Consider the following 22,285-nt stretch of genomic DNA (forward strand, 5'->3'; position numbering starts at 1 on the left):
TATGTTGTGTCACTCGGCACTTAGCATAAACCTTGTCGATTGTCAAAATAAACAAAAAAAAAAAATCCTTGGTGCTTCTGACTAACAGTGCTTCGGTGTGAAGTTACACCCTCTGAGATTTAAGTAAATGTGGCGTATTTTCCACTAAATTGCAGTTGCCCTGTTAATTATATATTGTTTTATATACATTATTTATTACTTCTGTATGAAGGTACGTAGTTTTTATATTATACTAGATAGTGGACAATGTCACCAAAACGTGTGTGGCCAGCGGGGGTAAAATCAATACCTCACTAGGTAGTAGTTCGATGTCTATTAGTAGTATTCCAACAGTATAATTGTAACGTAATTTGAAGGTGCCTACATTTTTATGCTCATTTAAAAAATGGCCTAGTAGTTGTACAACCATACGCGATGTCAACAAAACATGCAGTTAATACATTTTGAATTCCGAGAGCAACACTTATTGGATACGTAGCTGATGGACTGAACAGGAGAAAGAATTAGTCGAACGAATGGAAAGAATCTACACGACCTGGAGAGCCAATTTGATCTCATCAACTTCCAATTTTATGGCTTTCGAGTTAGCAGAGAGAAAACAAATTTAAAGCCCCATTCAACGATAAAAAGGGTTTTGTTATGGCGATTTTTTTAGGTTGATCCGTATGGTGTCGATTTTATCCCATCCCACCCTTGGAGCAAAAAAAAGCTCAATTTTTATTTTTAATAAAATATTATGAAAATCAATTCAGGAACCGTCATGTCTCGTGAATGGGCCAAAATGGTGATTAGTAAGTTTTCCGATGTTTATTAGTAAGTTTCTTCTCTGCAGGAGCGCAGCAGAATGCAACGTAAAAGTATTGCAATCTGGATAGAATCTTAACGTTTCGAAACTACACCCACTTCCCTTAAAATAGTCTGCACAGTCTAGAGACACACGCGCGGTACATGAACACAGGATGTGACGGATGCGTAGGGATTGGAAAGAGTTTATCTCCTGCCTGAGGCACTAGTCAGAATTATGTCCCCAGGCATTCATTCAGTTTGTTTTGCTTTTTGTTTCAAATTGATACATTTAATGATACTACTCCAAATATTTTTAAGATTATTTCGTCCATCGCGATTCTATGCAGGGGAAAGGGCGGGACATCATCATTATCATCATAAAAAGAAAAGGTGACAGTCGAGTTATAGCTGATGTGTGTAACCTGTATCTGTGACTATGAGTTGTCATTTAAACTTGAAACTAATTGCACAATGTTGAAGTATACTTAAATAAAAGTAGATGAGTGCTTTAGTTTTGGAACGTATTGTAGGAGCTGTCCTGAAACAGTATTGAAGCAGGAAGTAGAAAAAATGAGCCTAGAGCGATAGAAATCTTGTTCGAATGTTTTGGAGACACAAATTCTGTCCCAGTGCTTCCTCCACGGAGGGGACTTACACCTGTGGGGAGGGAAAAATAGTTCTACGGGCACCGGAATGCTGCACGCTCCTATCAGTAACTTCCCATCGGTACGCCAAATGAACAAGTGACGCGAACGAACGGGACAGGACAAGGACTTGTGAATAGCTCAAATTGTTTTCCGCACAGCGAACGGCAAAGAAACGGCCACAACGCACGCAACCACGGGGTTGGCGAAGATCGGGACCGCATCCTAACCGAGCCATGTACGTGAAAACCTCTTTATTGATATTGGGTATTTCCGGGTTTTTTGTCTTTTGCAAATAGAGAGCAGAGTCGTTCTTTTACTTCTACTATTGCGCCTGCCAGTGGTCAAACTCTTGCAGCTTCGCGTACAGATACCGGCCCGGGCTGTTGGTGCTCTGGAGCTGGCGGGCACCGTACAGCCGGTAGTCGTCGGCTAGCTCGCCCAGCTCGACACCGCACTGCAGTAGCCGGGCAAGCAGGTTGAGGCTGCGGGGGGTCGGCCGCTCTTGGTCAAAGTTGCCCAGGAAGGCGACGCCGATCGATTTGTCGTTGTAGCCGCGCAGATGCGCCCCCATCCGGTGCCAGCCGATGCCCTCGTACACATTCTGCCCGCTGATTAGGAAGCTGAAGATAGAGAGAGGGAGAAGAATATATGAGGATTCCACATAAACATTAGTGCTTAAACGTAAGCTCACTTGTAGCCGATGTCACTCCACCGGTTGTCGGTCTGGTGGTAGGTCTGTATGTTTGCCACCATCTCCTTGCAGGTGGCCACTGTCGCGCACCGCTCCCCGGTCGTATGGTGCACGATCACGTTCGCGACCGGTTTCAGCTGGTAGGTGACGTTCTTCGACTTGACTGCACCCCAGGCCGCCCGCTTCACGATGGCTGGGCAGGCGGATTCCTGGGCCGGCTCGTCCTGGGCCCAGGCGACTAGAATATGCAACAAATCTGGTTATTACTACCATAAGAGACGACGGGAGTTTTCGAACAACGGTCTACCCACCATCGACCGAAGCCAGTAGCTGCCATAGCACAAGCAGATACGGTAAAATGCCTCCGAACAGCATCATTGTCTTGATTTGTGCTCAGAGTGACTCTCAGAATGACGTTTGCTTATCTGTTTGTGTTTGTTTGTGAGTTATAGTAGTTTACAGGTAGGTTGTTGCAGCTCACATTTCACAAGGCCACCTGTGCAGAACAGAGCTGACGCTTCCAGGGTCGAGGCTGTCACAAACACTACGTCACATCATCTGTGCGCGACAATCGGCGGCGAATGTGTTATTGCTGCCTCTTGACATCCAAATCCGTTCACGACTGTAGTGTAGATGACCGGTCCGTAACTCACACTATGAGAACGATCGTATCTTCAAGCGCAAAGCCACTGTTTCAATTGTTCTACTGTCTGTGACCGTCAAACTGTTCCGGCTAAGCCTCCACCTGCACGTCAGACTGGTTTAAACCCGAGAGCCAGGCGACGTTCTTATCAGCTGTCAGACCGCACGCTTACTAAGCTGCCTAATCGCATTGGAGGTATTTTTCAAGCGCACCAACACAGAGAGATTCGGTCCACGGACGGCTAGAACACACGCGCGCGCTCTTCACTGCGTGGAGCAAGGCACACTGCATCGACCGGGACCGGAATTTCTCTACCACGGTCGCATGCTGTCTGCGTTTGTGTAGGTGCGAAATGGAACCTGGAACGCATCTTCTCTCTTTGCTCTGCGCTGTGGTACGCTCGTTCTTATGGTCACCCCACTACCAATCGCGTGTGTAAAGCAACGGGCAAAGGCAAACGAAACGAACACGTTATGCGGGGAGTCCCACCATGCGCTGGGATTTTTCTGATTCCGCTTTTACAGCACTTCCTAGGGGTTTCATTTTTTATCGTAGCTGGTGGACGAGGTACACCAGGTTTATGAGGCGTTTCCATGCGGTCGCTGCAAGGGTAGGCACCTACACCACATTGCGCATGTGCCGTAAAAAAGGAATTTAACAGTGAAGCGTTGCTTTTTAGGGTGGCTGTCAGCATTCAATTGGATAACAACCCGCTTGGAGCGGGGAGCCATTACATTTTAAAAACCCTTTGATGATGATGATAATCTCTTACCCTAATGCGTGTTTATATTACAAGAAGTGCTTTTGAGATATTATTCTGAAGCTTGGAGTAAAACATTTAATTCCATCAACTTGTGGTGGGGTCTTCTGAGTGTTATCTAATATCGAGTCATACACACCTCCAAGATGACCAACCTAGTTTCATCATGGAAAAACGGGTCTTAGTCCATCGAATACAATGAAATTTCCTATAATCCTTTACATAGCTAGCCAAGAACCAACAAATGGATCTCTGGCGCATTACATTATCTGGACAACATTGCAACAAACATACGGCCAGTTGCAGTGGTTCGAAGACATTACCTTCCAAAGCAGATGAACCTAATGTAACTGGAATTAGCCACTTACAACCATGAATGAGTGAATCTCGATAATCTTTAGATCTTAAGTTCAGCATTTTCCTTTGTTTTGCAAGACTAATTACACCTTATTGCGCATTCTTAACATTTAAAACCGCAGTTTTGGCATCACTGATAATTATCTGTTGTAAGGATTGTAGTTGCAAGAACGAAACGATCGAAAGTTAAGTTCAGACTAGGGGTGTCAATATTAATTCTTTTTAGTGCGTTTGAGTCTCTGCAGAAGAGACTTGAGTGGTTAAAGAGATTTTAATCTTGAACTGAGTATTTAAAGGTAAAAAATGAGTGCACTACACAAACTCCTTTAATTGCTCCTGGAACTCTTACGAGCTTCTAATGCTTCTTTTCGGGATAAAATGACCAACTCTCTAGACGGGCTGCAGATAGGGATCTACAAACATTTAAAGTAAAGGGCCGGATTGAAGATGTCCATGCACACTGTGGGCCGGATATCATACATAAAAAAAATACTACTTTTTCGTATAGTTGTTTATACACACTGTGGATATTTCCCTAAGTACTAAAGTGGCTAGCAAACAAAATTATCCTCACGGTTTGATTATTTAATTTTGTTTTATGTATGACACAAGAAAAACCTAAAGGTCTAATCACTAATCACCCGGAATACATCTCAGTCAACTAGAGCATTCACAATTTTATTATGGTTTCATAAAATATCTGTTGAATAAGACAACAGGTTGTTGTGCAAAAAAAGAAGAAGAAGAAGATGTAAGCAAACAATGTGGAATATGTGTAAAAAAAATAAATAAAAAAATAGAGGAATGCTTTCGTTAGGTTCTTTGAGAGCTCAATTATACTATTTTCGTCAGATCTAGTCAAGTGAGGATTTGTCAAAACGCTACAGCATCAAAAATGTTCACGGAAATCAGTAATTGGTAAAAAAGCGAGAGATACATTCACCGGACCTTTTAGCCAGAGTTAATTTCCTACACCAAACTAAACGTGCATATATCGATAATTAACCTATGACTGCGATGGCTATTAGATTCAATGCACACTATGACTCTTTTGACTAGAATTCCTAATGTTAACCTGTATGTCTTGCTGTGATGCTCTTTGTTATGTATTTTGTGCTGATGTTATAATGTACCGTGATACTTTATGTTCTTTATAGCTACACTGGTGGACGTAAAAATAGGAACTTTTTTCTGTGACCGAAAGACATAGTTCTTGTCAGAAATATTTGGTAGCCCTGAAAAGGACTGTTTAAGTGGATGTTGGGAGGAGGTGTTGCGGTGTTCCACAGAGCGAAAACACATTCTAACGGTCAATGTGGTGACCGTTAATCGCTATCACTTCCTGACAGCGTTTGGCCATATCGCCGATGAGCTTACGGCATTCGCTTCTGGGTATGCGTTTCCACATAACCTTGCAGCGTGTCCATAGATCATCGGCTGAACGTGCAGGCTGGTTCTTTAGCTGATGCTTGCGAGTTGACCACAGATTTTCAATCGGGTTGAGGTCAGGACTCAACGCAGGCCACGGTAGAACTTGCACATCCTTTATTCCACATCCAAAATTTTTTTCCTATTTTTATGTCCACCAGTGTACCCTAGACAACTAATAAGATAGTTTATAAGATCAGTGATAAGGCCGAAATGATGACCAATCACTTAACAAATATAAATAAACAAATAACCAAATAAATAAATCACAATTTTGCAGGATTTGTATGTCTGATTGGACCACTTTCAAGAAATTGGTTTGTTCGTTGAACATTGGATAACTTAACCTATTGACTGATTGGATAACTTAACCTATTAACCAGAACAATAAAAAATGAATTCAGAGAAATTGTACACTCATCAACACGATGCAGTATGCAAAAGTACATTATTTGACTCATTATGATTGAAATTAATCATTATGCGAAGGCTTTTTTAATGTGACTTTTATCAATTCGCAGTCATCTACGCAGGATTAGTGAAAGTGATCGCCACTCACCATGCTTCGCACCCGCGAGTTGCGCGCAATAATGAGAGATCTAGAAGTTTTTCCAACACCAGTTCGGTTGCATAAGACTCCGCATTAGGGGAGGGGAATTTCGATATCAAAAATAAGCAAAACAACAACTCGAGCAAAAGGGGGAGTTTTGAGGGAACGACCGGGTTCGCACGCTCCCGATTAGCATACGCGAGCATGCAAACGGTTTACAGAGCGGCGCCCCGGATTGTTTGCTCCCCCCCGGTGGAGGTTAAAAGCGTGACTTAACGCATCATAAAACCTTGCAAGGGGTGTGTGTGTGTGTGTGTGTCGGTTGAGCATGTGTCTTCTGATCTGATCTTCTCTTCGACACTCGCAAACGGGCTGGTACGGAGGCATCAAGTCACGCCACAAGAGTCGTGCCCGCGATCCAGGAAGATGGGTCGAGTTTGGTACATCGCCCCCATTAGGTGTGAAGCAATGCAATGGTTTCGATTAACAACTCTTTAGCTCTCTCTCTCTCTCTCTCTCTCTCTCTCTCTCTCTCTCTCTCTCGCTCTCTCTGACAATAAGTACGGGATGCTGTGGCACTGGGTCACTGGCTCGTTGCACTTTCGCCGAGATTTGCATTGTTTTCGGCCGGGTGCCGTTGAGAGGTATCCGCCCAGTGTCTTCTTCGCCAAAACGCCCCAGGCATGCAAACGTTCCATCTTCACACCATAACGATCATACCGGCAGCTGACACCTGGCTGGGCCCAAGACGAGTCATTAGCGCCTGCTGCAACGCCCATTGTCTTTCCACTATCGACTATCATCGCCGTCTGGCCCACCGTTTGCACTGCAACACAAACACACCCACACGTACATGCAACACGTGTGCATCACAATTTCGGAAGACTGGTGCACGTGAATGTGCATACGATTGAGCAACGAATGGGCAGAAACGAATGGGGAGAGGTGGCAAATTGTAGCGCTGAGAAGAGCTTTGCCGCGTTCGAGTGACCCCAGCAAATTGCAGCAAGGTGTCGCTAAGGGTGTCTGATGCAACACTTCAGGGCAGTGTAGAGTTCAGGAAAACCTATTCCGCATCTATCCTATTTGGTTTGGATTCGCAATCGAACCCTTTCGGCCACTTGGTAGATTCTTGGTAGGCGACATTTTTCCACTTCAGGCTACTTGCAAACCTCCCTACCTCATCGCCACAAATGGCACCCCCAATCTAGCAGCAGTAATTGAGGCAATGCTTTTTATTTGTTTTACAGTCCCTTTTTCCTGCCACCCTTCCTGCCCCCCTTTGAAGCTGCATATAATCAAAGCTACTACCTTCTTCTCCCCGCATGAGCCATTGTCGGTCGGACCGATTTGCACATTCGTGAAAGGGACACCGAAAAGGGAAAACGGGTTGCGGAAAATTGGTAGTTTTAACAGTTTGACGTCCCACCTCCTCGCGCATCTTCAGCAATGGGCGGTGGGGTATTGTTTCGAGAGGATCGGGGTGTGTGTGTGTGTGTGTTTGTGGGATTTGTGGGTGCATTATCCGGAGCATCTACGATCGCAAAACAAACGCGAGCGTACGGTTTGCCTACCGAAGCGATGTGTCGAACGGTGCAATTGCATCTACTACTACTATTTGCCTCTTAGACCCTAGTAGGGAGGGGCGGTCTTGGTGTTTGCTTGCAGTTGCAACACTTTACGTACCATTGTTTTTGTTTGATATAAAACGAATCCTATGCGCTTCATGCTTGCTTAGTGAATTGTAGCCCTTCTGCCAGCGCACATCGGAGGGATGTTTTGGGAGTGCCCGTGATTTGCACGGATCGTAGCTGAGTGCAAACAACTACTGATGCGGTACTAGGGTGTACTAGTGCGAGTGAATCTGTGCTGTGAAGAAATTGGACTCCTTTTTGGAGGAGCAAGAAACAAACAAAACAATAAGAACTGGAAAGACCTAGCGAGGTGGTCCTGTTATTCTCTGAAGATTGCTTGCTAGTGCAGTTGCCACAATATGGCGCACGTAGTGACAGTGGTGTGTTTAATGTTTATGGTGAGCACTATCAAACATCATCATGCCATCAACGCCGCAATCAATCAATTACTTCTTCAAGCTGTGGCTGGAAGATCTTGAAATGGAAAACCTCTGAACTTTTGTTGAATTCCACCAAATCCCATTTCCACATTGGCAATAAGTTGTCATGCGTTTCTCAAGTTTTATGTCTACTCTAGTAGATCAATTGTGATATCATTGAGTTTGCGACATTGAGACGTTGACTTCTTCAATTACAATTCAAGCATCAATAATTCTACTTCATACCCCAAAGTCTGAAGAATTCTGCAAGAGAGTTCTGTTCCAATTCAAAGTCTACGCCACAGCTTGATCCCTATCTTCCAGACCCTTTGCAGTGACCACAGTGTCCGTCTCCACTCATCCCTATCCTTATCCTTCCAGCAACTGGGCAATCTTGCCGCCCGTCCCGAACCGCCCGTGCTCGGTCCGTCGCCCGGTTCGCACGACACGGGTCCGGGAGGGAGCTCCCTCGGCTACAGCTACGGGCCGCCGGCGCCGCCCTCCCCATCCATCACGATCAACAGCTACGGGTCGGCCACGTCCGAGTACGGACCGCCGACGCAGGCACCCATCATACACAAGCACGTGTACGTGCACGTACCACCGCCGGAGCCGGAATACGTAACGACCAGGTAAGCTGCCGTTGCGCAACGGATTTCCAAGATGCGCCAAAAAAAACCGGAACGCAAGGATTTTGGCTGAGCCCCGTGGACGTGGAAAAGGTCACAAAGGGGGTGAAGCGATGGGTGCCACCCGGATCGCAAGCGAAAGCAGATCTTGAAGTACACACGCGAGGCATCCCGAAGTGATAGAGTGCGGCTTGTCTCCGCCGTGTCTCAGCATATTGAAGTAGGTCCTCGAGGTCCACCCATCTTCAACCATCATCCGTTTCGATCTTTTCTCTGCTTCTTCGTGCCGTGTGTATGTGTGTGTGCCCACATGATGGATGATGATAGGGCGTGGGATTGGGAAGATCCATAAGGTGGCAATTAAAACGAAGCAAAAAGAAAAAAAGAAGCACGTTCACGGCTGGTTGCGTCGGGGTGTTGCCGGGCGACTGATTTCACTTTCAGCTCCGAGTGTCATCCCTTGCACAGTGTCAGCGGTTTCGGTTGCGCAACTGGAGAGGAGAACCGCCGCCGCCGCAAGCACGATGACCTTTTCGGGAAGTCGCAGACGGGCCAGGATTGATTGAGTTCCTCCCGCCGCTTTCCAAATCGAAACGATCCGTAACTGCTAGAAGATATGGCCAACCACACACACACACACACACACCGTCTTTAACAATTTCGACAACAACTTCTTCTTCCTCTTTCGGTTCTGCAGGAAACCGATCGTTGTGCCGCCGCCCCAGAAGCACTATAAAATCGTCTTCATCAAGGCGCCGTCGCCCCCGACCCAGGCCCCACCGGTGCTGCCCCCGATCCAGCAGAACGAGGAGAAAACGCTCGTGTACGTGCTGGTGAAGAAGCAGGACGAGCCGGAAGAGATCGTCATACCGACGGTTGCGCCAACGCCCCCCTCCAAGCCGGAAGTGTACTTCATCCGTTACAAAACCCAGGTACGTGTGCGCGAGTGTGCGCGAGTGTGTGTGTGCCCAGTGTACCAAAACCAACCGTCTCTCTTTTTGCCTCCCCTTTCCCCATCGATCAGAGATCATCGGCCGAGCACGGGAGTAATGGCGGTGGACCATATCCGGAGAGCGGCGCGCCAACGCCTCCGACCGAGTACGGGCCACCGCCAGTGCCGAGCCAAAGCCCCAGCAACAGCTACGGTGTACCGCTATAGGTACATCCTGGGCGAGTACCTCTACCACAAGTATCTCAAGCTGTACGGTTTGCCGCCGGAAGCGGCGGACGACCCCTGTTTGGGCTTGTTTTCGGACTGAAATCGGACTGATTGAAGCGCAAACACGTGCGACGGCGCAGCTGAATTTATGTTATGTTCAATATCTCTATATTTCTTCATTCACTCTATCTCTGCCCCGCGTTCGCTTCCCACCAAACGATTCCCTCTCGCTCTGCTACGTCGTCGTCGTCGTCGTCACAGGTGTACTTAAATAGTGGTATAACGCAACGAAAGAGAAAACAAAATGAAACGTAAAAACAAAACAAAACAAAAAACAAGTACACTATAACATGTGCTCTGCCACCTGGGTTCAAAGCATTCGGCTTGTGTGTCGCACACCATCGGTCTGCTGGAGAGCTTGAGGTCAACCAAAGCGCCGGCAGCATCCCGCAAGCCGTAACGCAAGCGCGCACGAGATAGAGAGAGAGAGAGAGAGCGCGAGCGAGCGAGCGAGAAATCGTCAGGGAAGCGATCGAGTGCGGCGCGTGCACGATCGTGCAGGAAAAGAGATGGAAACGTTTGAACCTGTCGTTTGCATAGAGAGGGGGGGGGGGGGGGACGAAGGTGGAGATAATAATAAAAAAAGATGGCTGGCAGTAGCAATAGAGCGATAAATAATTTAACCGAGTATTAATTTGCTACGTGCTGCGGGTGTGTTCGGCGCACGCGCGTCCGCTTGGTGTGCGCGTGTACGCCATTTCGCTTGCCTCTTCTTGGGGAGTTTTGTCTTTGCTTACATGCTAGAGAAAATTTGTCACCGCTTTTTTGTTTTTGTGTCCTAACTTTTAAACATTGTGTGTTTTTTTTTGTATGTGCTATTATTCACATCTTTTTTCACCTTACTTTGCGAAAGTGGTTCGCATTTTTTTGGGGCGTTTGTTTACAAAAATTGTACTAACTAAGTTGTTTGTTTTTTTTTTGTTTTGGAGCAAAAGAAAGACAAGATTTGAAACCGTTAAGGCAAGGTAAGTTTGAAAGAGGAAGAACAAAACAAAAATGGCGAATACCAGAAGTATGAAGGAGTTGAGTCGTGCCCGAAACTCCACTGCGTCGCTAACGGGTGAGCGGGGCGCAGAGGACTACTACCAGGCGGGGGCTCAGGGCTTAGTGGTAGCCACCATGGTGGTGCGCCGGGGTACCGTACTGCTGGGCGGGAACGTCTGCAATGGAACGGAAGGGAAGAGCGAGATGGTTTAGAGTTATATTGGCACTACGAAAAATGGTGCGAACGGCGAAGATCTTCACGGGCAGGTTTGTTTGCAGATTAGCGCAGTCGTGCGAATTCTTCCTTACTAATTGTCTCCAATGTTGAGGTAGGGCGAGGGTGACGTTCGAAATTGAAAGTTTCGAGTTATTGTGTGTAAGAACTACGAAGAAGTGGTCTGGTCGTATAGTGTCAAAATCCTGAACTCCTGATAAGAGTATGAGAAACGGACACAAAAAACAAAACCAAAACCGTGGGGACCCAAAGAGATGCATGTGAAAGCCGGAAGTGTAAACATTCCACCCCTAAGTGGACAGCGATAATGCGGGGAAGGAAGGGGAGCTTGTTGTCTCATTAATAATTCATGCGAACTTGGAGACCCCCCGCCCCCCTCCCCAAAATCGATGATCGAAACCATCAAAATTAATGAGAGAAATGAATCGCCACCAGCCATTGACATGGCAATGAAGGAAACGGAACTGTGGGGGATGAGGGGATGCAATAAAAACAAATCTTGTCCGCCCCGATGATGCCGGGAGGGGAGATGCTGCACACACTGCTAAACACAAGGAGGGGAGGGCGAGAGCGCAGTAGAAACGGGACGAAAGGGAAAGCAGAACAGCGCAAACAATGGTGAAGGAAAGTGCAAACCTTGCGCTGGATGCCTTGAGGATGCTTCCACTTCTACTCCTGCTCCTCCCGCAGCAAACCTACCACATCGAACGCCACACGCCAGACATTATCGATTGTCTAAGGGGATGTGGGTGTGTTTGTGCGTGTGTGTGTGTCATCCGGAGGGAGAAAAAGAAACTCTCTCGGCCAGCGCAAAGCCTGGCCGATATGCAAACGAACGCACACGCACGACCCCTTTATAGGGCGGAGGTGCGTCGTCCAGTCCTCGCCTGGGCAGCCGCACCAGACAGTGTGTCACCGACCCGGGGGCATGCGAGCAGTGCGGGAAAGCAGACAGCAAAAACAAATCCCACTGAAATGACACTTTGACAACGGTCATCTGCCGCCGTAAAACGCCGCACCACCCGAACCGATCGAACCTGCCGAGATCGAAACCGCTCATCGGCAAGTGAAAGTTCCTTCCACTTCCCCTCCGGGTTGTCCTTCGATCAATGGGGACGTTTGTTGTTTAGTTTTTTTTTTTCGGGGCATTCGTTGGTGTTGATTCCCTCAAAAGCGGCAATCTTAAAAATGGGAAGAAATCGAGCTCCAAAGACTCTTCTCTGCTCTCGGATATAGACCCGGAGATGGAGGGCGGGGGCAGATGTGGAGAACGAGTTTCGTTTCCGAGGTTAGGGGTTAATGGCTTTTGGTGGAGGAATTTTGGGGTGACTTCCAAAACCGATGCAACTCCTACAGGCACTGGGCGGATGACTTGCAGGCGCTGGTTGTTCAAGATCTGCCAGAACAAGACACTGAACTGACCACCTCATGGGGATACTTTCGGCTCGAGAATTCGTTAACGGTTTGCAGCACTTAACGGCAATCTAAGGGGGCGTCTGAATCACTCTCCGTTGGGAACATTTATAGGGGGCTCGCGGGCTCCGTTAGGGAAGACATAAAATCGTTTATGTTCTCCCGGGCTCAAAGCGTGCCCGAGCGAGTTCTTGGAAGACTTGATGGAAGGTATGGCAGCAGTGTCTGCTGTGCTGCTCTGCCCACCGCGTACAATCGTGCGGTCGTGCTTCTCCTTTTAGCGGCTGTCTAGAACCCTGAAGTGCATCACCCGTCAGAACCACCAACTTTCACCACTTTTGGGGATTTTGGTTTCTTAGGGGGCTCGAGCTTCGACCTGAATTGAAACTGAAAGCCTTCTCCCTGTCAACCACCCTCGCTCCCCCTACCCCCCCATCAACAGACAGGAATAGAATTTTTCGGGTTCGTTAAACCCTCCCGTATACTTACTCGAGTGCGAATGGGCTCCGGCGACGGCAGAACTCTGGGCGACGGCTGCGCTCTGGGCGACGGCTGAGCTTTGGGCCGCCCCGCTGGACGAGAGGAAGCCGAGACCGCCGGCATCGGCCTGGGCAGTGGCGGACGAGCCGACGTTGAGGCCGACCGGCGCCTGCACCTCCTCCGTGTTGGTGCGGTACTTGATGAAGTACACCTCCGGCTTGCTGGGCTTGGTGACGGCCGGCAGCGGCAGGCTGATGTCGCCGACCGCCTCCGGCTTCTTCACCAGCACGTACACGATCGTCTTCTCCTCGGTCTGGGACTGCTGCAGGGCGAGCTGGGCGGCGGACGGCTGCTGGTGCGGCGTCTTGATGAAGATGATCTTGTAGTGCTTCTGGCGCAGGCCGGGCGCGACGATCTGCTGCTGGAACGACTGCTGCGGCTCTGGCGGCGGCACGTGCACGTAGATGTGCTTCTGGACGATCTGCTGCTGGGGAGCTGTAGTGGTTGTAGGATTAGGAAGAAAAAGAAAAAAATTAAGGGTTCAAGCTGCGAACTAGGACATTGGACAGGTTGCGGGCTCGCACTTGCGCCTCACGTACCGACAAACGATCCGGCGTTGCTGAAGGCGTTAGCGTTGGACTGGGTGAAGGCGTTCGCGTTGGACTGGGTGAAGGCGTTCGCGTTGCTGAAGCTGTTGGCGTTGGTGAAGGCGTTCCCGGCGCTCAACGTGTTGGCGATGCCCGAGAACGAGCCGGTCACGGCGCCCGACAGCGTATCGGAGAACGAGCCACCGGCCGACTGGGCTACGCCCGAGAACTGGGCCTGGTGTCCGAAGGGCTGCGTGTGCGCCGGGACAGGCGCGTTGTAGTTGTACCCGCTGTGTCCTCCGTGGCCTCCGTGGTGATGGTGGCTGTAGCCGCCGACCGGCGGTTCCGGGCGGGCCACAACGATGGCCACACAGGCTAATACCTACGCGGTACGGGGATTTCGGGGTTTGACAGTTGACACGGGCAGGCGGCAGCATTTGATAGCAGGGAGCGTGGAAAGAGAACAGAACAGAAACAGAAGAACAATTACTACGTGACTTGTCGATTGACGATTCTTTCTCTATCTCTTTTTGCAAGCCCATTAAGCCCTCCCGGATGCGTGGGAGCTTCCTTGTGGGAATGCATCGCTGGCCCCAAGGTGTTGGGAAGTTGGGGAGTTTTGGTGAGTATTGATTGAAGAAGTTGTGGACATCCTGGACAAACCAGGCATTGGCTGTTTGCACACTGTTTGCACTAGCCCGTGGGGGGACAGACGCACTGAGAACAGTGTTCGCCGGGCTCTAGGATATTATGGGCAACACACACCGTTTTCTGGTTCTCTTTTTTTGCAAAAAAACACAATTCTTGAGGAAACATCACTTGTACCACTTACCACTAAAACTTTCATGGTTGCTCTGATGCGAACAGACGACAACGCACACACACAAAAGCACAACACGTACACTCAGGCACAAGCACACACACCAGCACACACTTGAGGCACTAGAAAAAGGATATGCGAGCCACCGGGCAGGATACTGTGGTTTGACCGCGAGGAGCAGGTGCCGCTTTGTTGGTGATTTTCGTTGCTTTGGGGCTGGGAGCTCCTATTGAGCTGTCTCGACTGCTCGGCTGTCTGTGATGATTGGATATTGTGGACGGACCGCTTAAATATAGTCATCTTCCCCCACCGCACCACGGTAGCGGGCGGGGTCCTCCAGCCCGGCAAACGGCCCTCGCTCGGCGCCCGTGTCGCCAAACACAAAAGGTTTCGGCAACAAAACCTAGCCGGGATCCACGAGCGGGGCCCAGGGATTTCGATGCTATGCCCCTACCCCGGCACTTTTGGATGCTGCTGGCATACTCCTGGCGAAGGAGAGCGAACGAGATAGCGAGTGTGCGCATGGTGCTTGAAGATGCCAGCAGGTGAAGCGAAGAGAGGGAGAGTCCCCGAGGGTCTCCGACGCAATCTCAGGTAACCGAAAATGCTTCGCTGAGGAGGAGATGCAGAACAGGGACCGGAGGAGATGGACCGGGCCCGGGAGACGCGCAGGAGCTGCGAAGACGATATTGGGAGAAACTGTGTGCGCGCGACAGGGAGAAAGTACCAGCTGGTGAAGAAGGAGGAGTGGAGAGGGGAGGGGGGGTAGGGGCAGGAGAGATTGGAGTATGGAGCGGGGGAAGGGGGGAGTTTTTTTCGTCGCCCAAGCACGGCTAAGACAGGTTGGTTCACGCGGCACGTTGGGGTTGGTGGAGACATGCGTGTGGGCAGAGGCTTTTGATGCGCGGGAGAGAGTGAAAGAGAGTGAGAGTTTAAGTTTTTTTTTTACTTCTGCTGATCCCGGGGCGGGAATGTGCGAGATAATGCGAGCCCACAATAAAACCATAATATCATCATTCACACACAGACACACGCACCGTAGGCTTCGATCGTTTCATCATGCCATGGGACACACGGCGAGGTGGAGACCTTTAGGTGGAGATGGCATCTTAACAACCAACAACCAACAACAACCACAACAACAGGTAGAGATGCGCATCTCCTCTTCCACCGCTTTGCGTTCGTTCTTCTTTCGCCCTCTTCTCATCGTGCAGTGTGTGTGTGTGTGTACGCTCTGTTCCATCGGCTCTTGCAGTACATCTTGTACAATTTTGGGTGAATGCACGAGCCCACGGGTGGTGCGTCAAGAACGTTTTATTTTTTGTCGAGATGGTGACGTAGCAAAACAAAGTCTGGCGCGCGTTGTCGAACAGATGGAAAGCGGTTTTGCAGGTTGGAAAATAGGTAACTGGATGGCGTAAAGTCTTGGCTTCAATTTCCAAGTTCAAAAGATACTTAAGCCATGACAATAGGAATTCCCAATGTATCTGACCTGCTTCTGATATAAATGAGAGTAGATCCTAGAAGCTCCTTTACCAGTAGAAGTAGACAAATTCCACAACCCATCACCAAACACCTAAACGTTAAAGTTTCTCCGATATATTGACACCAACGTCGTCCATCATCCAACATACAGTTGTCCAGACATCTTCTCGTAAGTGCACCCAGAGCTATTGTCCATTGTCGGCATTGGCCTTCCCTACTTTCCTTTGATGCACTCTCGCACAGCTCTCCATTAAGAACGACCTGGCTAACGATCACTATCTTAGAGATTTATCGCAGTGCAGCAAATGTTGGGATAAGAACACAACTCATCGAACCGATTCTAAAAAGAACGTTCAGAGGAGTCCCTCTAGTATGAGCCTCATAAGGTCTTATAGGCGTGGAGGGGAGTCTTTCATCTTAGGGTAGCTCTAGCTAAACCTGTTGGAGCATTCAGGAAAAATCGAGCGTAACAATATGGTCTCCGTTGACCGCACCATAAAGTATGAGCTGTAAACTGTCACTCAACGATACATCTTTGCAGGAAGTCAAATCGCAAAGGCAGCTTGGAGAAATTTGCCAACGGGGGAGAGCTTCAGCTAAGCGAGACAAAACCTGCTCCGTAAGTGAGTCATATGTAAGTAACAATTGCTGGTTGGAACAATATAGCTTTTCGTGACTTGTTGTTTGTTTTCTTTCATTTCCAGTGATATATCAGATTGTTGTGGTATTATTGTTATGTATTATTGTTATTGTTAAGCGATATGAAGCATTACAATATATTTGGATACCATATTATTCAGCAGATGCTGTAGCCTACGGTACTCTTTTAAGAAGAGCCAGTCATTCTCAATTGCACTATTGTGGGAAACCTCTTCGAAAGGTTATTGCTCGAAGAACGCGTTCAGAAATAAATGCTTCCCATCATCTCGATCGCCCAAACGAACCACTCTTCCGGCTTCGGCCGGACATCTTCGGAGCAACAAAATGGCCATGATTACAACGATGATGATGACACTCGGATCCTTGGCAGATCGTCTCCGTCTCGCGAGTTCACTTTCGCTTTTCTGGCCTACCCGGACGCGTTCCATCCTGGAGTTCCATCTGCTCCTAATCACACTCTTCACACGGGGACCGAAACAGAAGAAGAGGAGGAGGAACACGAGAGAAACAACAAACCCCAAAACCGGACCGGAGTGGTGACATTTTTGCTTCCGACCGACGCCTCCTTACATCGGAAAATTACCGTTTCACCGTTCGAACGATCATCGAGCACACGCATTCCTTCGCCCGTCGCCCACCTTCCAATTTGAAGCACTAACTCTTGGGAGAGAGAAAGAGAGGTAGGTAGTCCAGGAAACAAAACTAAGCCAAGGCAGCAAACTCTCCACACTTCACGCTGGAGTGTGTTTTAATTGTTTGATAAATTTACATTTCTGAAGCAGGGCTCGTTGGCACAGGTTTGTTTTTTGTCCTTGTTTTGGAGAGCAGACACCAGTGTAGGGGAGTGGGGTGCAGCAAACCATAGCAACCGTTTTTGTTTTCTTCTCCGGCACAAACACGCGCGAGGCACCCTGCATCATCTGTTTCGGGGCCAGTTTGTCCTTTGTGTTGCGGTTATTGCGCGATGGTTGCTGGCGGTTTTCGGCCTTTCAGGTGCGTCGGGCCGGTTGGCTGCGCTGTTTAGTGATACTCGGCATTATGCTTTGTTGCTTTCTTCTCTCCCCCCGCCCCGCGTCCCCTGTCATCTCGGCGTCGTCTCCTTCAACGATTGGTGGAGTTCGATGTTGCCGGACTCTTCTCGAATGTCTCCCCAGGCCGTCCTGCTAAGCGGGCCTGCGATTGAATAATGGAGCCCCGGAACCCCGCTAATGTCCCATGATACTATCCGGTCCCGTGTCCGGCTGGAACTACTTCAGGCGAGGCCCTGTTATGCGTTTTGTTTGCTCCAAATCCTCCCGACAATGATAGCCCCCTAAATACTGGCATCCGATAATTGTCCTGACTTTCGTTTCCGAGACTTCCGACTCCGAGCGAGTTCCGGGACGGCTGCTGCATGGTTTAGAATTCATTTCCGTCCCCTTTGTTACCGTTTCGTTCCCCGTCGCGGTACACATCGCAAGAATATACGGGCCGTTTCTTCGATTGGGTCGCGAGAAGCGCTCGTTGTGTAATAGGACCTTCCCCTCTGCCAGCCCCTTGCAGCCACGAAAAGGCATTTGGAAATGCTGGGGGATCTTGCGCACATTATACGCTAAAAATCGAAACCTCCGAAAACAACAGTTTGCGAAATGAAAGCCCGCCTTTGGAGTATCGGACGTTGCAGTCGGTCAAATTTCTAATCATATTGGTGGTTTTTTTGCTGCTGTTTGTTTGTTTTTTTTGTTGCAAAAATAACGCACACAAAATCCAATCGCCCATATGGACTAATTTCAACGCAGCAACCTCTACCATCCTTGGTGGCCGCGGGGATGCTCCGCTGGAGGTTTATAACCGCTCGTCTAAATCTGGTCGCGTCACTTCACTATCGCGGGACAGATTTCTTTTTCCAGCAGGAGAGGGTTTTTGCCGTCATGGTTGTAGTTATCTTGTCTCTTTATTTAAATGTCACGCGATTGGGCAAAACTGGTGGAACTCGATTTCGGATGCGTTTGTTTATTTAAGGCAGAGCCATTTTTGTTGCTGTTGTTGTTGTTGTGCTGTGTGTGTTTGCACGGGTCGCTTCTATTTGTAACGTTTATTCGCTTTCATTCGCCTCACACTGTTTGCCTATTGTCTTGTGAGTGTGTGTGTGTGTGTGGGGGAGCGAAAGATTTCCTTTTTTAAACTCAAACATGCGTGGTTTTTTACGTAAGCGCACGTACGTACATTGTTGGAGTTTAGTTTTATTAAAAAACGCTTATTCCACCCCTGTCGCAGCTAGGTTTTCATCAAGTTCGTACCCCTCACCTCGTCAGTCTCGGTGATGGACAGTTGCTGTACAAACATAAACCAAAAATCGTTAAAAAAAAATCGTGCCCCGGCCATCGTCTTACCTTCGGAGTCTGGTGAACTTTAGCGCCCGATTCGTAACCGATGCGTAACCTAACCCTCAAAGTTGAGGGTGAAAGGTCAAGATGCTCTCCGGCACCTCATCGCAGCCCGGGGGATAATTTGTGCAAACTACCTTTGCAGTTTTTTTTTTTTCGTTCAGTTTGTTGTACAACATCAGTTGGTTTGCACCTTTCCTCCTCGCTCTTCTCCCGGTGGGATCCCAAACGGACGATGGCGATTGCCGGTAAGGATCGCACACAAGATGATATCTCAGCTTTGTTGATGCCCTGTTTGGAATCTAATGCCCCGCTCGCTAATGAACCCAATCGTTCGGAGCCTGTGAACATAGCTGTTGATTCGTCACGGTCCCTTGCCGTCGTTAAGCCGCCAATAGCCCCATTATAAGACGTTGTCCTTTCCGTTGAAAGGACAGCAAAGGAAAGCGAATGAAGAGAGGGAGCGTGAGAGAGAGAGAGAGAGAGAGAGAGAGAGAGAGAGAGAGAGAGCGAGATAAAGACTGTATGACAAGAGGTGTTGAGTTAAGGGTTCGAATTGTGTATGGAAGGTAACAAAAAAGATATGGAGATGAATCAAAACGGGTGTGCGTGATGTATCTGAAGAAAGACGGCTTCACGCAATGGAGAAATTGGCCTCATCCCCTCGAACAAGAGAGGGAGAGAGAGAGAGATCAAAAGGGCGGCTGAAGATGAAACGTCCGAAAATATGTGTCAGCAAGTTACCGCGCGAGACCTGGTGCTGGACTGGTATCTGGCGTTACCTAAGCACTTGGGCCGGCGAATGGGCAGGCGAAGGGAGACGCGATCGGGGCGCAATTATGTCAATGGACATGCTTTCCGACCGGGCCGGGGTACACGCGGGACAGAACAATTACGCTATCTCACGGTGTGACTTCGCTGCGCGAGACCTCACCGCGTTGGCGAGAAGGTTGTCAAGTATCCCCGGTGCGGGAGATGAGCGTTTGATGCTGCGCTTATCTAATAGGTTAAGGTGAAATTGCCCAACCCGTCCCAGCCCGCCCTTTCTCCATTCCTTTCCGCGTGGGCAAAGCAAGCGTTTGGTTTTGGCAGCAGCGCAGCGCGCAATCTGACCGGCCCGCGTCCCACAAAAGGTCACGCGGCGCCCGAAGGTCATCTCCCAAAGAAGGGGCGGTGAATCTGGGGAGCCTACGAGCCCGATGTACCAAAACAACTTCAACGGCACCAGCATCGCTAGCTCCTCTTCCGGACTGGCACATCATATCGCGCTGGAAGAAATCGTCGACGCCCAGGAAGCGTCCGGGATGTCAGGAAGAAGCAAACAAAGCGAAACCAACAACAACACCAAGATACCCTCCACCCTGTACGAGACACTACTGGGTTGACCGCTCGGTGACGACACTTTCGCTTTTTGCGCTCGATTTCACCCCCCATTCGTTGTGTGATTGCGTCTCCCGAGGGTGGGTTTGGGAGCGTTGAGGCATCTTCGATTTTATCGACACACGAACCCATTGGCTTTCCAAATAAAAATAGGCAGCGGCTTTCTCGTGCCAGATATCTCCGAGTCGGTGGTGGAATCAAATACTAGACCAAGTTGTGGCGATGGCGAATTGCCGTCAGTTACTTCCGTCCTCGAAAAAAAAACCCCTTGGAAAGACGAAATGCCCAGCAGCTCGGTGGAATGTTGGGATGTTCCAAACAAAATAAAAACGTCGCGCGCATTACTCCAGATCACAATCGGGCGCGTGGTGAGGTAAGCACACTGCTCCTAGCAGCAGCCAGCACTCCAAGGCAGTAAACGGGGAGGTGACGACGTAATGGCAGGCGACGGCGAACGTATCATCTCCGCAGCGCGATTGATTGGATACGCGGGCCTTCGGAAAAATGGTAAAAGTCCCCGAGGGGCTGCGCGTTTCTAATGCGATATTTACGAGCCCGTTCGACGCCGTACGCCGTCACGCTAGCGTCGCCTGGAAAGCCGCAGAGCGGCAAGGCAGTAAAACCGACCCGGAAAGCTGGCAAATATTATGTGATATGCTAATAGCGGTGCTCTTTTTGTTGTTGTTGTTGTTGGGCGACCCCATGCATTGGCCATTGCGTTCCAGAGATTCGCCGGAGCCTGCCACTTGCCCCGTTCAGCTTTCACAGTGGACAGGGTCCAGGGATGAGTTTTGGTTTTCCAGATTCGCGCTTCCAATTTCACGCGCGACCTTGCAGACCCCACACATTCTTCGGGCTGGATGTCACTTTCATATCGCAAATTGCCGGCCATGCGTCGAACGCGGGAGCATTATGCTTTCCACGCTAAAACCACACACACACACACACACATTGTGCACTAATTAATCCGCGTTTGACACTTCCGCGGCGAGTGCACACGTGCTAATTGGATGTTGCTGCTTTCGCCCCGCTGGCACGTTGCATCATACCACGATAACCACGTGGTGATGGCGACATAATCGGCCATCTTTCCAAAGTGCCAAAATCCTTTCCTTCCTTACTATTCGTCAGTATGAGTATTTGTGTGTGATCTCTCTCTCTCTCTTATGAGCAAAGATCTCTTTTCTGCAAGCGTGTGTCTCAAGTGCGTGCACTACTACTAAGTGTGCAATCGTCCCGCCATTAGTGTACTCATCGTGCACTCGAAAGCTTGCACAGGGTGGTCACAATCGTTGCACAATAATCATCAGTATCACGAGAAAGATAGAGAGTCAGAGAGAGAGCGAGCGATGGCGGCTATTTGAATCGGAGCGCTGACACCCAAGTTCTCATCTCGAGTAGTATTTCCCTTCCCTCCGCGTCTCTTCTTCATCCCTCGAGAGCTGTCAAAAGCACACCGACCGCAGCCTGTTGGGTTTCGAACGGTGCTCTTTAACCATCGAGGCGTGTGTGTGTGTGTGTGTGTGTGTGCATTGGGTAATGGCGGGTGCCTGGTGTGATGATACCGTTTTGGATGGCATCGGTTTTGCGGTGGACACGATCGATTGGGTAATGTGGTAAACGGGTCGAGGCTTCCAGGCCCGGCCGTAGTCATAAAAGCCGCGCCGCGAGAGCGCACAGAAGCATCACTTCTCCACAGCGCACATAAGAAGCGGAGGAAGAAGAAACAAAGACGACAAACGGCAGCAAACACAAAAAAAACAACAAACGCGAAGAGTTATGGATGCACCAACCCGGCTGATGCCATCTTTCTTTTTCGCTGCATGTGGATCAAATTGCGTAAGGGGCCCGGTTTGGATGAAACACGCTGGTGGATGAATGCGGCCCCAGCAGGATGTGATGCGGGCATACCCCCCCCCCCCCTATTGTGTGAGAGATAGTGTGTGGGAAGGTGGGTGTGATGGTGCAGGTGAATAACACACACACATTCACACACACATTAATTAGTCAAATCCAGGCGCTCAGGTCCTGTTTTGCGAGGCAATATTTGGTTGACATTCACTCCTCGTACGTACGCGCTGAAGTGCACTCGACTCCGATTTCAGGAGGAGC

The 22,285-nt window shown here is 49.2% G+C and overlaps 3 protein-coding genes across 3 annotated transcripts; 1 reads left to right on the plus strand and 2 right to left on the minus strand.

Moving 5' to 3' along the window:
• Positions 1-1,560: 1,560 nt before the first annotated feature.
• On the minus strand, positions 1,561-3,070 carry LOC120956748 (peptidoglycan recognition protein-like). The gene is made up of 3 exons (XM_040378468.2): positions 2,436-3,070; positions 2,125-2,362; positions 1,561-2,053 (listed from the first exon to the last, which is right to left on the minus strand). Exons 1-3 carry the CDS (start codon positions 2,500-2,502, stop codon positions 1,756-1,758), a joined length of 603 nt encoding a protein of 200 aa, XP_040234402.2. The 5' UTR covers positions 2,503-3,070; the 3' UTR covers positions 1,561-1,755.
• A 3,769-nt stretch (positions 3,071-6,839) lies between these two features.
• Positions 6,840-10,319, plus strand: LOC120957340 (uncharacterized). Its single transcript, XM_040379495.2, has 4 exons — positions 6,840-7,894; positions 8,297-8,547; positions 9,242-9,476; positions 9,569-10,319. Exons 1-4 carry the CDS (start codon positions 7,856-7,858, stop codon positions 9,701-9,703), a joined length of 660 nt encoding a protein of 219 aa, XP_040235429.1. The 5' UTR covers positions 6,840-7,855; the 3' UTR covers positions 9,704-10,319.
• A 451-nt stretch (positions 10,320-10,770) lies between these two features.
• Positions 10,771-14,634, minus strand: LOC120957333 (uncharacterized). Its single transcript, XM_040379483.2, has 4 exons — positions 14,295-14,634; positions 13,475-13,844; positions 12,885-13,370; positions 10,771-10,923 (listed from the first exon to the last, which is right to left on the minus strand). The coding sequence occupies exons 1-4, from the start codon at positions 14,307-14,309 to the stop codon at positions 10,868-10,870; spliced, it is 927 nt and encodes a 308-aa protein (XP_040235417.1). The 5' UTR covers positions 14,310-14,634; the 3' UTR covers positions 10,771-10,867.
• Positions 14,635-22,285: the final 7,651 nt, after the last annotated feature.

The sequence above is a fragment of the Anopheles coluzzii genome, chromosome X, assembly GCF_943734685.1.
Source record: "Anopheles coluzzii chromosome X, AcolN3, whole genome shotgun sequence".
Classification (NCBI taxonomy): domain Eukaryota; kingdom Metazoa; phylum Arthropoda; class Insecta; order Diptera; family Culicidae; genus Anopheles; species Anopheles coluzzii.